Source organism: Diplotaxodon limnothrissa, linkage group LG16, assembly GCF_057381915.1.
Source record: "Diplotaxodon limnothrissa isolate DT_005_m linkage group LG16, D_limnothrissa_male_GT1.1, whole genome shotgun sequence".
Taxonomy (NCBI): domain Eukaryota; kingdom Metazoa; phylum Chordata; class Actinopteri; order Cichliformes; family Cichlidae; genus Diplotaxodon; species Diplotaxodon limnothrissa.
In genome coordinates, this window is record NC_140611.1 from 27,703,973 (window position 1) to 27,723,215 (window position 19,243).

At 39.9% G+C, this 19,243-nt stretch overlaps 1 protein-coding gene across 2 annotated transcripts in view; it reads right to left on the bottom strand.

The window, feature by feature from the left end:
- Positions 1-9,862, bottom strand: part of map2 (microtubule-associated protein 2) — a 40,417-nt gene extending 30,555 nt beyond the window's left edge. For both annotated transcript variants that reach the window (XM_085374120.1, XM_085374119.1), the window contains exons 1-2: positions 9,652-9,862; positions 883-972 (exon numbers count right to left, since the gene is read on the bottom strand). In XM_085374120.1, coding sequence (XP_085230246.1) covers positions 883-972; positions 9,652-9,862 — 301 coding nt within the window. The remainder of the gene's footprint in view (positions 1-882; positions 973-9,651) is intronic.
- Positions 9,863-19,243: the final 9,381 nt, after the last annotated feature.

Here is a 19,243-nt window from a genome sequence, read left to right on the forward strand (position 1 = left end):
AATCGGTACCACATCTGGCAGCCAAACAGGATTGCTGTCCAACCATTGCTTAAATCATCAGTTAATACCAGTGAGTGCATATTCCCTGTTATTTTTAGTTTCAGTGTCAGTTGCTCACAGTTTTCACTGCAGCAGTAATTAGAAACAATTTAGTCTTTTTTTTTTTTTTAAATCACAGTTATAAACTGCACAGATCATATATCCTTTCTGTACATATACACAGGCACATTACACTATGCTTATGCACATTTTACTCCTGTTATGGGTATTATATATGTGGCTGTTCCCTGCTTGATTCTGTTGCCAAAGACGGGGGTCAGACAGTAAGAAACAGGCTAGGCAACGTGGGAGTTGAAAGTGACTAATTAAAGGATGGAGGTATGAGCTACTCTTGTTACTACAGGTACACTGTTCCATGTAAATGTTTGACAACCAGAAGCCTGGTTTTCAAGTGTGCAGGTTATGAGACTAATTAAACAAAATATACAACTGGTCTACTGTTTAGAAAGAACTACTAGAGTTGCTGAGGGAAAATACAGACATTTCTGTGTCTCCAACATATTCTCTTTTGCTGCAACATGTTTTTAACGTTCTTCAATTAGCGAGTCTTTTCAGGTTAGTAACAGTCTGCTATATTGCTCCACTGTTCACTTATTAAAAAAAAAACAGGTATAACAATAGGACTAAAGATTAATAATTTCAGCTGTCTAGCAGATGGATTAGGTGCTCCGACTCCTGAAATGCTGCTTTTAGGGATCTGGAGACATGTCCTCGTTACCCAGGGTCAGGTCCCATGTGAACAGGGGCCTGCATATTATAGTTTTCCAATTGCTACTGCTCTCTAGCACCATTAAAGAACATATGTGCATTTTTATAGCTCACCTGATGGCAGTCTTTGAGTCTCCTGCTCTCCCTTCAGTACTGCCACTGCCTCTGCTGTCACTTCCTGTACAATCCGGGCTGACACTTGCTCTACCCAGACACAGACATACAAGGTCAATGCAATATTATTAAACATGTTTCAACCAGACTAATTCTCTGTCCATTTTGCTTTACAGTAGCTCTTTCATGTCACTCAAAATGTGAGACGAAAGGCAGCATGAGGGGGCTGAGATTGTCTTCATAACACCATGTCTGCTAGTGAAGGCTGCAAGTGTCACCATGGGAACACAACATCCCATGCAGACACAAAGTATGAAAAAATACCTGTAATACTTTCTCTATTTTCATCACGACAAAGGAAATTTTACATTTCAATAACACACAGTAACATTTATAAAAATACTGCCAAACCTAAAAGTAACATAAAGAATAAAGAATGCAACAGCTTTTTACATAGAAATACAAGAATGATACCGCAATGTGTAATACTGTCAGTTGTTTACTATTGTTTTTGATTTTTTTTAATGAATGATCAAATGTGAGCTGAATCCAGTTCCGTCGGCGCAGACTTTTTTGTAATTTAACTATCAATCTGAATTCATTTCATTATCCAGGAAAGAGTGCTGTCTCAAGATGCAGTTCAAAGATGGACCCAACTGCAGGCCAGCACAAAAAAAGTGAGCTTTATTTCTAAGCTGGTAAAACAGTCCAGAATGAAAGCAAATACGGAACTGATTAAACCAAGAATATAAAAAACCTGACAAAAAGCAGGAACAGGAAGAGAATGACAAAGAGAGAGGTACACAGAGGACTAACTGGGAATAGGAAACAGAACTTAATCAACACAATAAACAGACAGAAAGTGAAACAGCGGACATGAGAGGAAAATGAGCCACAAGAATAAAAGATAAATGAACAAACTGGCAGCAGGAGGACTGAAAGGAGATAGGGAAACACTGAGGGAGCTAAACACAGGTAACAAACTCAAACTAGGAACTAAAGCTGAATGAAAAGCAACAGTAGAGCAAACCATTATCCTAAACAGTATTCAGATCCCATAACAACGCACTCCAACACTAAAAATTAACTAGACCTGGAAGGATAAAGATACTGGAAATACAATAAAATCACAACAGGAAACTAACAATAATCAAAAACTTTGAACATTAGAACACCAATGAAACCAAACAGTAAATATTTAATTTAAAAAAAAAACAATCCAAAAGCTCCAAAAATGTGGCCAAACCCAAGGAGAGTTTGTCATGGCCAGGTGCTGAAGCACAAGGCAGTTTGGTACTGTTTGGTATTTATATATCAGAAAGCCCAGCAACAATTTTGCTTTAGGGTCCATTAGCAAAATTAGTTCCTGATAATATAATGTCAGATTGGGTTTATTGCAAATTTAGATAAACTCTCTGCAATTCTTTTTTTTTCTTTTTACCAGCTATACAGTAAAGTAAGAAATAAAAACAATGTTAGATGGTAATACTAGTGTTAGCATTTAGCAAGAAGCTGTCAACACAATATGCCCGTCTAACACTTGTAGGCAGTAGGTGTTAAATAACTACAGTATAACAGGAAAAGCCAGCGTGCACACAGTTTTCAATTGTAACAAAGGGAGTAAGTCTGTGACAGTTATGTACTCATGCGCTAATATAGTGTTATCCTAAATCAGGACACACACAAAAGGGCACCATACGAAACTGGTCAAGCAGTCTGCATTCAAGCTTTCATCAGTCTGCCTGCATGCATGTACGAATCAGAGAGGACGGCAGAGTTTTAAACAAAACCATCATTTCTATAGTAACAGCAGTTATGTATGGCTGGATGGCATTGTGATGTTTTTTTTACTGTTGCCGTTTAAGAACCTTTTTCTTTCCAGCATCACCCACACATCAACACACACAAGCTGGCAGGGACACACACACGCACACACGCGCAATAACCCACATACATTCACTTCTTCCGGGAACACTTAACACAGCCCACTCACCAACTCGAAGCCACCATTTCCCATTTTCAATAGCAAAGTGCAATAAATGTGTACCACCTTTTTCACTGCTTCCAGGCAAAATCCTTTCATCTGATACTAAAAAGTAGAAGAGAGGCGTCCTCGTCAAACCTGCTCAATGGTTGTAACATCAAATAACAGCCCCTAAAGCTAAAAACGGGCATTAAAAGAAAAGCCTGTACATTTTTGTGAATGGTTTAGAACCACACTGCCTTTGTGTCATTTTTTTTTTTCCCACATTAACAATTGCAAAGATGATTTTAACACTGAGAACGACATATTTTATTCAAACTAATGCTTGGCACAAAATTCCAGTTACGTTCATGTAAGCCACTTACAAATGTCCTTACAAAGTTTCTGAAGCAAGCATAGGGATCTACTGAAGATAGTGCAACTATTACAGAATAGGGAAGTAGCTTAATTGCACAATTGCAAGATTCAAATGAAAACTAAAAAATATGGAAATGTCAACTTGACTACTAGAGCAGTATGGAATTTATGTGTAAAAAACAACAACCACTTTTTGGGAAATTGTGAATTTTGTGTGTGTGTGTGTGTGTGTGTGTGTGTGTGTGTGTGTGTGTGTGTGTGTGTGTGTGAGTGACAAACAAATCTAGACAAATGCACAACGACAAAGCATTAGCAATGCAAAAAAACCCAACCTTGTCACATCCATAAAGCCAGCTGGCACTGATGAAAACTAGCCTTGTATGGCTGTCTCAGCATTCTCTGATGAAGTGATGTCAAATGACAGCCTGTCTGTCACTGGCTGTGACAGCAGAATCTATCTTACTACACCACTAAACAAAAGTAACACGATACGTATAAACAGACCTGCTCTCACTGTAAAAGAAAAGCATGCATTACCTGTATGACAGGCGACCGAACCTCTGAATGCTCCCTCTTTGAGCAGAGACTGTGACTGGAAGCCCCAAAGTCGACGCAAGGCACAAACAGTGCACCACACAGAGGCACGCACGCACGCACGCACGCACGCACACACACACACACACACACACACACACACACACACACACACACACACAGGGCACAGAGAGAGCAGGACTGATGTTTGGCATGATACCAGCAGGCACCCAAAATGTGTAAAGCAAGTGGTTGTCATAGCAACAGACCAGTGGGCCATTGACTTGGGTCCATACGTAATTCAGATGCGAGCATCCTGTCATTCGGTTTCAACCTCCATGTCTAAAGCTACCAATCAAAAGAAACGATGACTTATTTCCTTTTTTTTGACACATGATGCAAGTCTGAGCAATTTCTATTTTTAAATCATCTGATGAAGTAAAATAAATGTTAATTGTTTTCATTTTCTCAATGAAATCGCAGTGGAACAAATTGTTTTGTTTGTAGCTATAAAGAACAGATATTTGAACAATTTCTTTCAAAACAAAGGTTAAATTAAACCCCTGTTTTCATAGTGGTGATTACCTTAAAGTATGTAATATAGTTAAGTAAGCCAGGAGTGACAGCTAACAGCTAACTGTCACGGACCCGGCTCTGGAGGACTCGGGGGTCCGTGAGCAGGATGGACCGTTATTATCATTATTATTGTTATTAGTATTATTATTATTGTTTTTATTATTATTATTAGTGTTGTTGTTGTTATTTGGGGATGTGTGTCTTTCTGCACTGTGCTGTGTTGTTCTGTGTTCCACTCATTATATGTAGAGGCGGTGTGTGGGTGTGTACAAGTGTGGCTGGAGGATGGAGAACAGCCACATGCGGGCCTGATGGGTGTGGCCCGGCAGGAGGACTGGCCACACCTGAAGTTCCTACCACACACCTGTTGGTGATCAGGGCTCGTCGGGGGAGCTACTTAGGAGAGTGTTGGAGCTCCCACCAGTGCGGGTTCATTGAGTTATCCTACCAGGAGAAAGAGTGGTCCAGAAAGGCTGCACGCACGGGGTGTGCGGAAACACAAGAGCGGGGAGCACGAGCACGAGCACAGACGTCGGAGGGAAGCACACACACGGGATTCAAGGGAGCAACGGGGAGTTATTGTGTTTACAGCTTCTCACTGTAAATAAAAAGCACTGTTTGCATCGCAGAGTCTGCGTTTTGGGTCCTCATTCCCCATATCCCCACGGTCTGCCTGCCAGAACACAAGCAAGCTCAGTTTGTAGCTACGTAATCGGAGACAAAAACCTTCACAAAATATATTATCCTCGGCAATTAGACCAATTAGTAGGGCTGGGCGATATATCGAGTTTTTTAAAAATATCGATATATTTTCATACGAGATATAAGATGTGACAATATCGTTTATATTGATATAGTCTATGTTACGTTATAATTATACTTGTGGAGCCGCAGGTTTGCCTCTCTTTCGTCCACTTTTGTCTCTATGCAACGTTACTCTGCCTCGCCTCTCCTTCACTGAACACAACTCCGCCTCCCCCATAGCTTCACCTGACAATGACAAGGCAATGACAAGATGAAAGCGGAAAATCTCCGTTAGCGAATTACCGCGGATGGCCCCGTGCGTGGGGCTGGACGGTGTCAACGTGTTAGCGAGCTAACCGCGCTAACGAGCTAACCGCGCTAACGACATGCAGCCCGGAGGGGCTGCACGGCCTAAAATCCTTTCATTTTCTCAAAACTCGACAGTGCGCCTTATGTATGAATTCTGGTTGTGCTTACTGACCACGAACCGATTTTATGTGGTACACAGCGCTCAGCAATCTGTCAAAAAAAATTTTAATATGACTTTGCTAAGCTACGGAGCTGCACGGCTTGATGTCGGAGGATTATGGCTACCGGGAAGGAGCCTCGCGGAGTGATACGTACTGTGTGTGTATAAGGACCACAAATGGCACCTGTTCAGAGACGTGGTGCAGCTGTGAAATCTGTCTCTTTGTTATTATGCTCAGCGTCTATTAGTTTACATTTTGACTGCACAATTGTGAGCTTTTTGTTATGCACAAAAACAACATTTTCTTTTATTTATGGACCATGATTATTTAATAAATGCTGATAATTTATTTTTGAGTAATTTCTTCATGTACATCTACGCTGTATGTAAATAAAAGTGCCCGTGTGACATCTGGGACACAGTGTGACTAAGAACTCTCTTTTTGTTCTTAACTTATGGCTTTAAAAAAAAAAAAAATCGAGATATATATCTTATATCGCCATCCAGCTAAAAAATATCGAGATATGAATTTTGGGTCATATCGCCCAGCCCTACCAATTAGATTTTGCTTTCTTAACCCAACACATACAGATCAGACATACACATGTAGTGGAAATAGGGCAGGGCAATATGGCCAAAAATATTTATCATGATATATATTTGAAAATTTGCGATAACGATATAACTGACGATATAATTGACACGAGACAAAATACTCCTCAACTTTATTGGTGCAAAAAAAAAAAAAAAACCCCATCAATGTATTTTCACTTAAACAAGCAGCTGTTTTTTATGTGCATTAAAGCTATATAAAAATTTAACAGTGCAAATGCAAATTCCTTGCTGACAGTTTAACCAAAAGGCATTTCCAGCATAAAATGGCCGACATATCCTTAGCATAAAGAGGTTATACACACACTATGCAGTAATATTATGTTGAAGCACAGTATGTATCACTCCGCAAGGCTCCTGACTACGGTACTCGTAATGCTCTGACAATCCATCAAGTGATGCGGCTTCGCAGCTTAGCAAAGTCGTACTAAAACATTTTTTGACAGATTTTTGAGAGCCGTGTACCACATAAAATTGTTTCGGTAATAACTGTAATAACGATGGCCCCCTTGCATGCTCTACCAAAAAATGTGTATCTGATGGACGGAAGCCAAACCAGTTCTGCACCACTGAAGTTTCACCGCTTTCGCCCTTCTCATTCTGCGTCGCCGCCATGCTTTTTCTGCCATGTGCGTATGATAACAAAGGCACTGCGCATGCACGTTTTACCCATATTCTATCGCGATATTTCATTTTCTTATCATTGCCTAACATTATACAGGTATTACCATGAACGGTATGATATGGCCCAGCCCAAAGTGGAAATATTTTAAAAAAATAATCTCCTCTCTGATGCTGCCAAACATACTGATTTAGGCTGTTGCTATGGATGGACATTAACAACAGAAAATCTTGTCCAGGATTCTTGACACTATGCCCAGTTATTCACATCAACGATATAAATGACACAGACATCAGCCAAAGCAATAGCCCTAGCATAACACCAAGGCTTCCTTGATTTATGTAAGCCAAGCACCCCCTGTAATGAGCTCAACAACGCTTTGTATTCTTTCTGTTTCTATTAAGTCTGACTCTTTCTCTCTCTTCATCTCTTTCTCTTGACCGCTTGTAGAATGGCCGACTGGCTTTTTTAACTTTGTTTCAAAGAAAGTCAAGAGGGCAATTTCATGCTTCGGTAGTTCTTGTTGTGTCTGAAGAGCTTTTCACAGCGAGAGAAGGCTCACCAAGTGCCAGTATCAGCCCTTCTGCCACCTTTCCTACCCCACTTATCCCCCAGACTGCTCTGTTCTGTGGCAATGCTAATGTCTGCTGACAAGATGCTCTGCAGATAAACACAGCTTTGGTTACACAGCTGGGGAGAGAATGTCATATTTAAACAGAATGCACTGTGTTAAAAGTATTGATATACTCTTAATTATCATTGTTATAGACCAGCATCTATGAAAGCTGGTATAGAAGAGGAATTCTACTTGATATTTTCCGTTTTCACAAATTGACTTAGTCCATTTGTAACTACAGGCTACCATTATGTAAGAATAATGGTAGCCATTACTATTCCACTGATAATAGAGCTATTTGTTGGTCATCATATTTTAGAGACATCCTCACATTAATCTTATGACCTTGATGGATCATTCATTCACTCAAATAACAGGATATCCCATCAGATTATTCCCTCTGAATCCTGCATGTGACTGGATCAGATTTGCACGGGTCTGTCAAGCTGACACATTATAATCCTTAAACTCCTGTGAGATACATTTAATCTCAGTGACAGATGAAAACTGCACACACTGGAAGTATACAAGTCATAAAGACAAAAAATAATCAGATCTGGAAAGGGTCACTAACAATTTCATTTCCATCACAGTAGGTATTTGATTCGCATATTTTCCGAAAATCTGGAAATTCTCTCGTGACACTGCAGGGAGCAAAACATTTTATTCACAGGCATTAACATGTTAATTTTGAAAACTATATTTAATATATTCAAAGGACATTGGTAAAAATGTGAACTGACTTAAGGGATTAATTAAGCACAGGATGTCAAACTGGAACGAAAGTACACTTTTGTAATTACAACTGATGATACGGTCCATTGCATGCTCCGCAGAATAACATTATTAGCTATAAAAACAGTGTATTAATATAACAACTATTCCGTTTTAGTGTTTGTACTTCAGCTTGCACAGAAAAAAAAGCAGTTGACCTGTACAGGCAAGTGCCCATGCATTATGTTTACTGAACAACTTGCTCACCTATTTATGGACAAAGTAAGCATATCAAAGATGGGCACTGACGACATAAAAACGGCCACTCAAAAACACCGTTATCAGAGCAAAAATTAGTAACTGCTAGGTCGCAGTAATGGGGAGATGGGAGGTTAATTGGGGTCTTGTCATTGCATGCTTTTTGGTCTTGTCAGTGGTAAGCTACAGTTGAAAAGAACAAAGGCCTGGCAAACTAAATTGTAGGGGAGCAGTTGCCATGGTTACACCATTGGTACGTTACTGGTCTTGTCTCCAGGGTGTAAGTGAGGTTGGCGATTGGAGGGGGTGGGGGGGGGACAGATTTTATGTGTTAATTATAGCATTGTTAATAACAGTATGTGTCTGCAGTGAGGACTTAGAAAGCTTAGAGTGGAGACAGAACGCAAACACACACAAACACATCGCTATCCAGCATACAAACCCAAGAATACTGTAAAGATACAAATACACATATACCAATGTGCAAACACAAACATACCAGTCATACAAACCGACATTTCACACACGCACTGGAGTAAAAAACCAAAATGAAACACACTCTTCAGACTCTATATAAAGCTGCTGATCGGACTCACCACGACTGACACCACCTACAGTACTTCTACAGAAATGTGTTTCTGATGAACCTTTGTGCCAAATACTTTCTTCAACAAAGAATACAATCTCTGAAATAAATTTAGCTGTTTCACATGCGGATCCCAACCAGATAATACAACACACAGTGTTGCAGACCTCACTTCGTCTTCATGAGTATGCTTACATCCACACAGGGAGAAAAAAGGTTTTCCTATTATCGTGTTTATTACTCTCCACTGGGTGCCAGCTGTGCTCTCAGTTTTAATGATTTAACTGAGCATTTACATCACAAAGCACAGCACAACACATTTACCTATTTGTACCGACGTGCTGTTGTCAAATGCAATTCTGCCCCTTCCCTAGACAAGAATCTTTAGGGTCTCTACTTTATTAACCACATTTGTAAACAAAACAATGCATTTGTATTGATTTAGAGCACAATAACATACAGACATCACTATATGTAGTGAGAACTGGCTGTCTTCAGACAGCCTGTTTTAAAATTGTAAAACTTTAATATGCTGACCTTCCATCATTTGTTCTAAGGAACATTTTGCAGGCTGTTACGCATTTTTCTATCTACTATTAGCTCAATAGACACAGCCATCATTTATCCTGCCTGTAGAAAATGAAACCTTTCAATTAATACAAGCAGATGCCTTTAACAAAAGGTAAAATTACATTACCTGCAGTTATAGCGTGAGCTCCAGTTAGTTCACCGTTGAAGCCGTTCTCCCTGGCAGAATAGGGGGCTGTGGCCACATGGGTCCCACCAGGCTGGCAGGTCCTGTAGGCTGAGGAGGAGTAGCCATTGGCTCCATGGGTGCCACCAGGCTCCTGCCCCGCTGATGGGTCCCACTGAGGGGTACCGTCTTCTGGCTGTCGACTGTCTGCCATGCTGATGCTAGCTAGCAGCCGAAGAGGTTTAGCAAGGGTTGGGGTCTCTCCTTCTGGGATACAGACAGGAAGAGAAGGAAGAGGGAGGAGCAAAGATGAGGAATGGTCAGAACGCAGCATGTCTCTGTTATTAACTGCAATTTTAGCATGGCAGCATTAAGGAAAATGAAGAGTGTAGGGACCAGAGGAGGCTCTAGGACATGTTACATCAGTCACATTTGCAAATCTCTTTTTTGTATGTTATGATCACTGCTGCAGCTCAACTCAACAGTTTTGAAAGTGCAGCTGTGAGTTTGTGTGTAGGTGGTTATGTGAAATACTGTCCTTGGATGCTGTCTGGCATATGACAACCACTGGATGAAACCCTATTGATTTGTGTGTTTGTGTGTAATGACTCATGCAGCCAGCGGCTCAGACAGAAAACACAACTGGCTGAAAATGAACAGAGAAGACCTTGGATTTTCGGTGAGTCGTGCTGGGCTGCAGGGTTTAGAGGTGGGTTCTGATCAATCTGACAAGATTCAGCCCAACATCTAACAAATAGTTTGAATCAGCTTCACTACAACATACTGGCTTCTATTATGTGAAAATCCAATGGCAAATGTTCCAGAAACAAAAAGTGTGTCATCTTTCCAATACTTTTAATGGAAGCATGATAGCTGATCAGCATGGTGTGAACATTTTAGGACTTATCTAAACGTTAAGTGCTAATACCATGTTACGTAGGGCTATGATTCAGTATTTACATGTCTTTTTCATGTTAAAATAACCAACATTGCTTTGTTATTGAATGCATTTATGTTTAAACTCCTAAATATTATGACCAGTGCCTTTTAAAATTCAATGACTAACATAGAAATATCTCATAGTGAGTGGATAACATTGATCAGATCAGGACAGAGAAGGATCAAGTAGAAGCGACAGGCTGAAACTATTGATCAGTTCTTATTATCACCTAAAGCCGGGACAGTCAGAGACAAGGAGTGAAAGTCAAGGATTTAACTACCTGGCCAGGAGAGATAAATGGGCTCAAAGTAGTACAAAATCATTACACTGAGCTGTTATTATTACTATTTTTATTTGGTATATACAGTTTTTTTATGCTCAGTTGAGGTTATTTACATCTCACAATAGTGGAACAAGTACACTGAGTTGAATCTGAGCTTGAAGGACAAAGAGAGAGGTAAACAAAGGGCTCAGTGAGAAGAAAGAAAATTGTGAAATACTCTGAAAGGGAATTGGTGATCTTTGCAGAAGGGCTGTTGATGGTAGCATTTACAGGGCAGCCTGTGCAGTTGTGCATAAGGGTGTGTGTGAAGAAGCAATTTGTCATTTAGCTCTGCGGTCCTCAGAGAGCCAGAGAGTGAAGTGAAGTCAGCTCGAGAAAACGGGAGTCAATAACTACAGCCGAAGACCAAGGTACTGCTACAGTGAGCACTAGGTACTACATTCACAGTACATTAAATACTACTACTCACTGTCAACCAAACAGGAGAACAGAATAGAGTGGAACAGAATATAATAAATGGAAAACAGAAGAGTGATTCCCATACAAAGGATGTATGAAAAGACTTAAAATACAACATGTCCATATTTTTTGTTAAGATGGATAATAAACACTAAGGCTGGGCTATATCATACCGTTCATGGTAATACCGGTGTAATTTTGGGCAACGATAGGAAAATGAAATATTGCGATAGAATATGGGTAAAACGCGCATGCGCAGTACCTATGTTTACATACACACATGGTGGCGACGCAGAATGAGAAGAGCGAAAGCGGATCGTTAAATGAAACACATGAACCAGAATTGGTTTGTAAAAATGCTGCAACGTCAGTGGTGTGGAACTGGTTTAGCTTTCATCCATCAGATACACAACAAAGCACTATTTTTGGTAGAGCATGCTAGCGGGCCGTCGTTATTACCGTGTTATTTGGAAAATACGGCACACTTAAAATCAATCCTTTGATTTTTCTGAAAATCGACAGTGCCCCTTATAATCCAATGGGCCTTATGTATGAATTCTGGTTGTGTTTACTGACCTCGAAATGATTTTATGTACACGGCGCTCGAAAATCTGTCAAATGTTTTAGTACGACTTTGCTAAACAACGAAGCCGCACCGCTTGATGGATTGTCGGAGCATTACGGCTATCGTAAGCAGGAGCCTCGCGGAGTGATACGTACTGTGCTTCAACATAATATTACTGCATATTGTGTGTGTTTAACCTCTTTTTAAGTTTTGTGGATATTATACATGGTTATGCTGAGGATATGTCGGCCAATTTCCACTGGAAATGCCTTTTGGTTAAACTGTCAGCAAGGAATTTGCATTTGCACTGTTAAATTTTTATATAGCTTTAATGCACATAAAAAACAGCTGCTTGTTTAAGTGAAAATACATTGATGGGGTTTTTTGCACTAATGAAGTTGAGGAGTTGTAAAGTATTTTGTCTCGTGTCAATTATATCGTCAGTTATATCGTTATCGCACTTTTTCAAACGTATATCGTGATAAATATTTTTGGTCATATCGCCCTGCTCTAATAAACACAAATGTCATTGCAAATAATGTAAATATTTGCATAACATAAATAATCAATGCTTAACAAATTTATTAGCCAATTTAAAAGGTTTATTCCTCAGCTGCTACATTATTGCTAACATACTCAAAAGAACTTTTCTGTATCTGTAATGATTAATCCACCAGTATTAATAAGGTCTTTAACTGAATTTATTGTTCTAATCCGTGGTTTTACAAAACGTACGAAACATAAATGCACATAATTATTTTTTAAAGAATAAATAACAATATAGATTTAACGTTTAGGATTTTGACAGGTTTCGGAAATATTTGTAGTTTCTTCTTTTTATGACTGGTGATCTAATACATTTGTAAAGCACTGCATACTGTTACAAATAATGTATGTGTCATTTAGGCTTAATAACTGCTTATTAATAAAAACTATGCTTATGTCCAAAGCTGCCTTTGTCACAGTCTTGGGTCTTGGACACAGGGTTTTGAGTTGTTGGCCTGTTGAGTTCTGTTCCTATTACTTTTGTGTCTAGTAATGCTGTATTAATTTATCCACTTCCATGCTACTGACTGTCCCATTTTGGGGGTATACTGTGGTCCAGGTTTACTCTTAGGTACTAGGTACTCTTTAGTATTTATGGAGGCTGTTATCTGAGTCTAGCCCCTTGCACATTATACTTTCCCTTGGGTTCCCCTCGTCAAGTTTCTCTGTTTATTAATCCTTGTTTTACTCTGTCAATTTCTGTCTTGTGCCTCAGTTTGAGTTATTTCCCTGCTTGTGTTTACCTGTGCCTGCATCCACTTCCCCTAATTATCTTGTGTGCATTTATACTCCTGCCCTTCTTTTGGTCTTTGTCAGATTGTCTGTTTGTCACTGTGTGCGCTCAGCCTGCAGTTTATTTTATGGACTAATACAGGGGTACGGTGGTAACAGCAACTGGCTTTAGCCTCTTGGGATCATGCACATCTCTGCGATGCAATAGCTAGTAAGGTATTTAAGTTTGTACCAAAGAGGTGTGTTGCCACCAGCATAGCTACACTATTTTATGATTGGAAATCTTAACATTTGGTTACAAATTTATAACATTCAGTGGTGTTGATCAAGGGATAGTTGAGATGAACTGTTAGCACTGTGTGAATATCCTCTTGAAAACTGAGGAACTAAGAATCTTCCCATTGAACTTTTTTTTGTGATTTCCTACTTTTTTTTGAGCTAAAAGAGCACACCCAAACACATGAGATATCAATGGAAAGCCCAGGATGTCCTCTATTTGCAAATCAGGACTTAGTGGGGTAGCTTAAACAGGTCAAAAGATATAGACCAAAAACAAATGTCCATTACAGAGGACACACATGAGCAGGCTGGTTCTCAGGAGGACCACAAATAATGTTGAGAAGGAATACTATAGACAGAGCACAGAGGTGGTTATAATAAAGAGAACCAAAGAATATTCTGGAAAAGAAGAGAATATAGGATTGCTGTAAAGCCTTTGCAGCCTAAATGGATCAGTCAGGAGTCAATGGAGCTTTGCATGAGTCACCTCTGAAGGAAACACCAGTGTGAATGAAACCACGACACAGACTCCACGACAAAGAACACCTCACCACCAACTGCTTTACATAAATGCTCTCTCTGTCTCGGTCCAAAAGCCACAGTATATTTAGGACAGCACCTTTACTGTCACTCTCTCTACTGTTGCTTGTTCACTCACTGTGTCCCCGTTCAAGACTCCATTACAATATTAAAAGAGTCATAAAATTCAGAAATGAGACTGCTGTCCTCATGCCATGTCTACATACTGTCTGTTTGATGATGAAGGTCACATTCAGCTCAGTGGCAATTTTCCAGATACAACTGACTGGTGGCCAGGCGCATGGTGTCAGTGGTGGTTCACAAGAGAACAAGGGACATTTGCCCTGCCTTCTTTGGAGGTCTGTTGAGCTGTTGATGATGATGGCAGCAATAAGTGTGCTCTGCATACTTTTGCACAATGCATGCTGTATAAATAAAACAGCACCACCTTCTGGGTTAAACTCCAAATAAAACAAATGGGGAAATTATAAAATATTACCACACCTAATGTGAAACTCCATCTTTCTTCTTAATTTCAGTGTCTCACTAATTCTAGTTAACACCATTTGTATTCACTCAATATTATAAAACAAAACAAAATACTGGTTGGAGGTTTAGCAGGTATTAAGAAGATAAGATCAAACGGAATGCATAAAAAAATTACATTACAAAAAATACTAATTAATGCTATGCTCAGTTAAAATACCAACTCTGGTATGATTGTGATATGATAGAGTTAGACGCTGGGTGTCTTAGTAGACAGTAGGTCTGTTGCACTTGGCAAAAAGCCTGTGGCACTTTGCCAGTGGGCTGGTTGTTCCTGATAGGCACTCTCTCTGCCCTGGAGAAGAATGGAGTTGAATAGTGAACAGACAAGCAGAGCAGGGCAATGCTGCAAGTGGATAGTTAGGATGGTAGCTTGCAGCACTTTCATGTTACTATATAGTATTTTGTAGCCTGTTAGGCAAAAACAGTTTATGGTTTCAAGAGTCTATAAAATAACCCAAACACTACATCCATTAATTAATTTATAGTACATTTTTCCTATTTCTGTGTTATAAACGTTGCCTTAGTTCTTTGTTGTAATATTAATACTCAAACAAGCATTGGTCGACATTTTTTTAAACATTAGAAAAGATCTTTTTGTAGACAAACAAAAATGAACTTGGCTTTTCTGTCATTACACTGTAACATTTAAGACAATTTTCACAAGCATTCAGAGTGATCCTTATATAAAAGGTTGAAGGTGACAGCCACATTTGAAATCATGTTCTGATGTATTTGTAAACAGAAACCTCACACCATCATAAATGCAGATTTTTATTTTTTTCAGTACTGCATCGTTTGTTAGGATGCCTGGGTCGTTGACCCAGGGTTTTGAGTTTATCATATTATTCATCCTTTCTAGTCTTTGGTTTCTTTGTTAGAGTTCTATCTTATGGTTTATGTCTCTGTGTCTGCCCTGGTCCCACATCTCTGTTCCCTCTGTTGTAGTGCCTGCCTGCGAGTCTGTGTCTGTAAGTTCAGTCTGTGTTATGTTTCCTGTTTTACTTTGAAAGTCCTTGTCTCATGTAAATGCGTCTGGCTATGCTTCCTTTGTCTCGTTAGGCCTGATTTGCCCCAGCTGTGTTTCCCTCCTGTTAACCATTCCCTGATTGCTCCCTCTGTGTATTTAAGCCCTGTGTTTCAGTTTGTTCGTGTCGCGATCTACTGTTTACTATGCTGTGTGTTCTGTCTGTTTGCCTGAGTTTGTTTTTTGGAGTCTCAGTTTTGTTACCTTTTTTGAGTTCAGCATTAAAGCTGTTTTGAGTTCACGTCTGTCTCCGGAGTCTGCACTTTGGGTCCTTTTCCTGCCTGCACACAGCCGTTCCATAACATCGTTTTGCTTATCCTATAGAAAGTAATTTTTTACTTCAGATCACCTGCGAGATGTGTTGTCACCTAGGTGCCAGCTATAAACTAAGTGAGCATATATATCACAGCAGTGTTAATATTTTAAAGGAAAACACTAGCAACAAGGATATTCAGACAGAAATCAAAACAAAACCATCAAAGTGGTCGTTATGTAATCTGTAAACATGCACAATGTGTATATCTGCAGTTTTTTATTCATATCTAGACTTTTTTTCACTGCACATCCATAATTGATATCTACTTCATAATGTCAAACTAAGGCGTATTACATCTCCTGTTTCAGCCTTCCACGCGCTGACATTGTTATTCAGCCTCAAAGCAATTTTGAGGGCGATATTTTACTCCTCTCTGCTCCCTTCACCTACGTCTAATGATTATTAAAAAGGAATGAATCAACAGTGACAAGCTGCTTTTTCCACAACACCACTGATGTGAGATGTTGAAATTAATCCAGTAAATATCTTGAGCTGTTTATGCACAGAGCTCTAGCTAAAGTATTACTGGAAAGCAGTGGGTTGTTTTACATTTTTTAAATCAGAAAGCTTGAAAGGGGGCAATTTTCCTCTGTGTGTCCTCAGAATAAACCATTCTTGGTACTTTTCCTCCCCTGACTCCCCCATCTAATTTAAAAACTGTTTTTCGGGAAAGAGGTTATTCAGAGGAGGGATAGTGGGTGCCATGTAAGTAAAGCAAATATTGGGGTTGCCTTCTTGAGTTATTAACTGCTGTTTCTGCTGACAATAAAAGCCAATCATTATAAAGTCAGAGGATTCAAAGCCTGGAGCCTGTTTTTATTTGCTTCCTACATGGAAAAAAATAATAATAAAGAAACGCATAATTCACATTCACAGAAACATGCACAGTTACACTGTAAAGGAGTACAGTTTAAACAGTGTCTGACTGACTTTCACTATGCTACAGTGTTGGAGATCTGGGCTCCAGTCTCCTGCTATAGAGCATATTAATAATAATTAACAGTCACTGTCACATTTTCTATGCATATTTGTCTTGTGAGGCACAATCAATACAAGACAGGCAGAGAAAAGAAAACTATAGCCTACTGCGCACATTATTATAACTGAGAGTCAAAACACAAATACACATTCTTGATTCAAAACTTGCTCCATACGGGCATCCTCACGGCCTCAAAAGAGTAAGCGTGCTGTGTGGGTAAAACATAAATATAATCCGTTCAGAGGAATAACATAATTTTTGAATTGTAATTCATACTTAAATGCATCTGTCACTTGTGACTGCAAAAAGAGCTCAGTAAAGTGAAACTGCATGTTCTCCCAGAGGCTGAAAGGCTCTGCTCCTGTCCTTCTCCACTATCACCTGCCCACTATAAAAAATAGTGCTTGGTGAGTTCAAAACTACTAATGGGATTACTGCTGAGTATTGTTATGTATTTATTATTTGGGAGTTTTTATAAACTAATATGAATTATCTTTGCTCAGCAAATTATGAGTAGTTTCAACACTAATTATAGGCTGTTCCTGTATAATAATGCTTGACTATGAAAACAGCAATTAGTTAAAGCAAAATCTAATGCACCAATCAGAAGCATGTTGAAGATAAACTTGGAAGCTGTGGAAATATTCTAGTTTATTTTCATTTGTTTCAAGACAATTATTCTCCAAGTGTGAATCACAATGTGAGTCCAGCTTAAATAGATGAAGTGAGAGTGATGAACTCTCTATGAACACATCAGCCATAAAGATTCATTCCAGACAATGTAATCGTCGAGCTAATTAAATAGTCCATTTGTCATTTCCATGGCTCTTATCTGCTTCTTCTTCTTTTGTCTGGTTTCTTATCATCCTTCCACTTAGAAATTTTCTTCCTACCTGTTATTTTTCTTCCTGTTCACCTTCCTCCACCTCCTACACTCAATGTTCCTCCTACTCATTCTCCTCCACCTTTCATCAGGCTTCATCTTTCTCCTCACTGTGCTCTCTCTACCACCTCATTTCCCTCCTACAATCTGAGCACTTTTACATGCTGCCATCTCGCTGTGTGTGTGTGTGCGCGCGTGCGTGCGTGTCCGTGCATGTGTGAGTCACACAGATGCTGCATTGCAGGGCTCTCCTCTGAGGGCCATCTAGCTGCAGAAGCCTGAGAGCAAGAGAGGCTAGGGATTCAAGCTCTTGTGTCCCTAAGTATGTGCGCTCTTTTATGTTGCATGTTCAAGGTCGAATGCGAGTAGACGTGTTAAGCGCGCAGTTATTAGAGAACGAGATCATACACATAGTTGTTCAACAAATAGTCTGATATGAGGGGAAATCAATATAATATAAAACTAGCATTTTTTTACAGCAAGTCAGTTGAAAGGGACACTACCCCTAATAAATAAATAAATAAATAAATAAATAAATAAATAAATATATATATATATATATATATATATATATATATATTCAGGCCTATGCTGTTCTGCATAGGCCTGAACCCCCTCAGTGAGATCATTAACAAGACTGGCTACGGATACCGACTACAGAACGGAGCAGTTGTCAGCCACCTCCTGTACATGGATGACATCAAGCTGTATGCCAAGAGTGAACGAGACATCGATTCACTGATCCACACTACCAGGCTATACAGCAATGACATTGGAATGTCGTTCGGACTGGAGAAGTGTAGTCGGATGGTAACAAAGAGAGGGAAGGTAGTCAGAACTGAGGGGATTGAACTACCAGAAGGCAACATTGCAGACATAGAGGACAGTTACAAGTACTTGGGGATCCCACAGGCGAATGGGAACCATGAAGAGGCCGCTAGAAAAGCTGCAACCACCAAGTACCTGCAGAGGGTCAGGCAAGTCCTGAGGAGTCAGCTGAATGGTAAGAACAAGATCCGGGCCATCAACACGTACGCCCTGCCCGTGATCAGGTACCCTGCTGGGGTAATAGGCTGGCCAAAGGAGGAGATAGAAGCCACTGACATAAAGACAAGAAAGCTCCTTACCATGCATGGAGGGTTTCACCCCAAATCCAGCACCCTGAGGCTGTACGCTAAGCGGAAGGAAGGGGGCCGGGGACTGGTGAGTGTCAGCACCACAGTCCAGGATGAGACAACGAACATCCAAGAATACATTAGGAAGATGGCCCCAACTGACCGAGTGCTCAGTGAATACCTCAGGCAGCAGAAACCCAAGAAAGAGGAGGGAGACGAGGAACCATCATGGAAGGACAGGCCCCTGCATGGTATGTACCACCGGCAGATAGAGGAGGTGGCTGATATCCAGAAATCCTACCAGTGGCTGGACAAAGCTGGACTGAAAGACAGCACAGAGGCACTAATCATGGCAGCACAAGAACAAGCTCTGAGCACAAGATCCATAGAGGCTGGGGTCTATCAC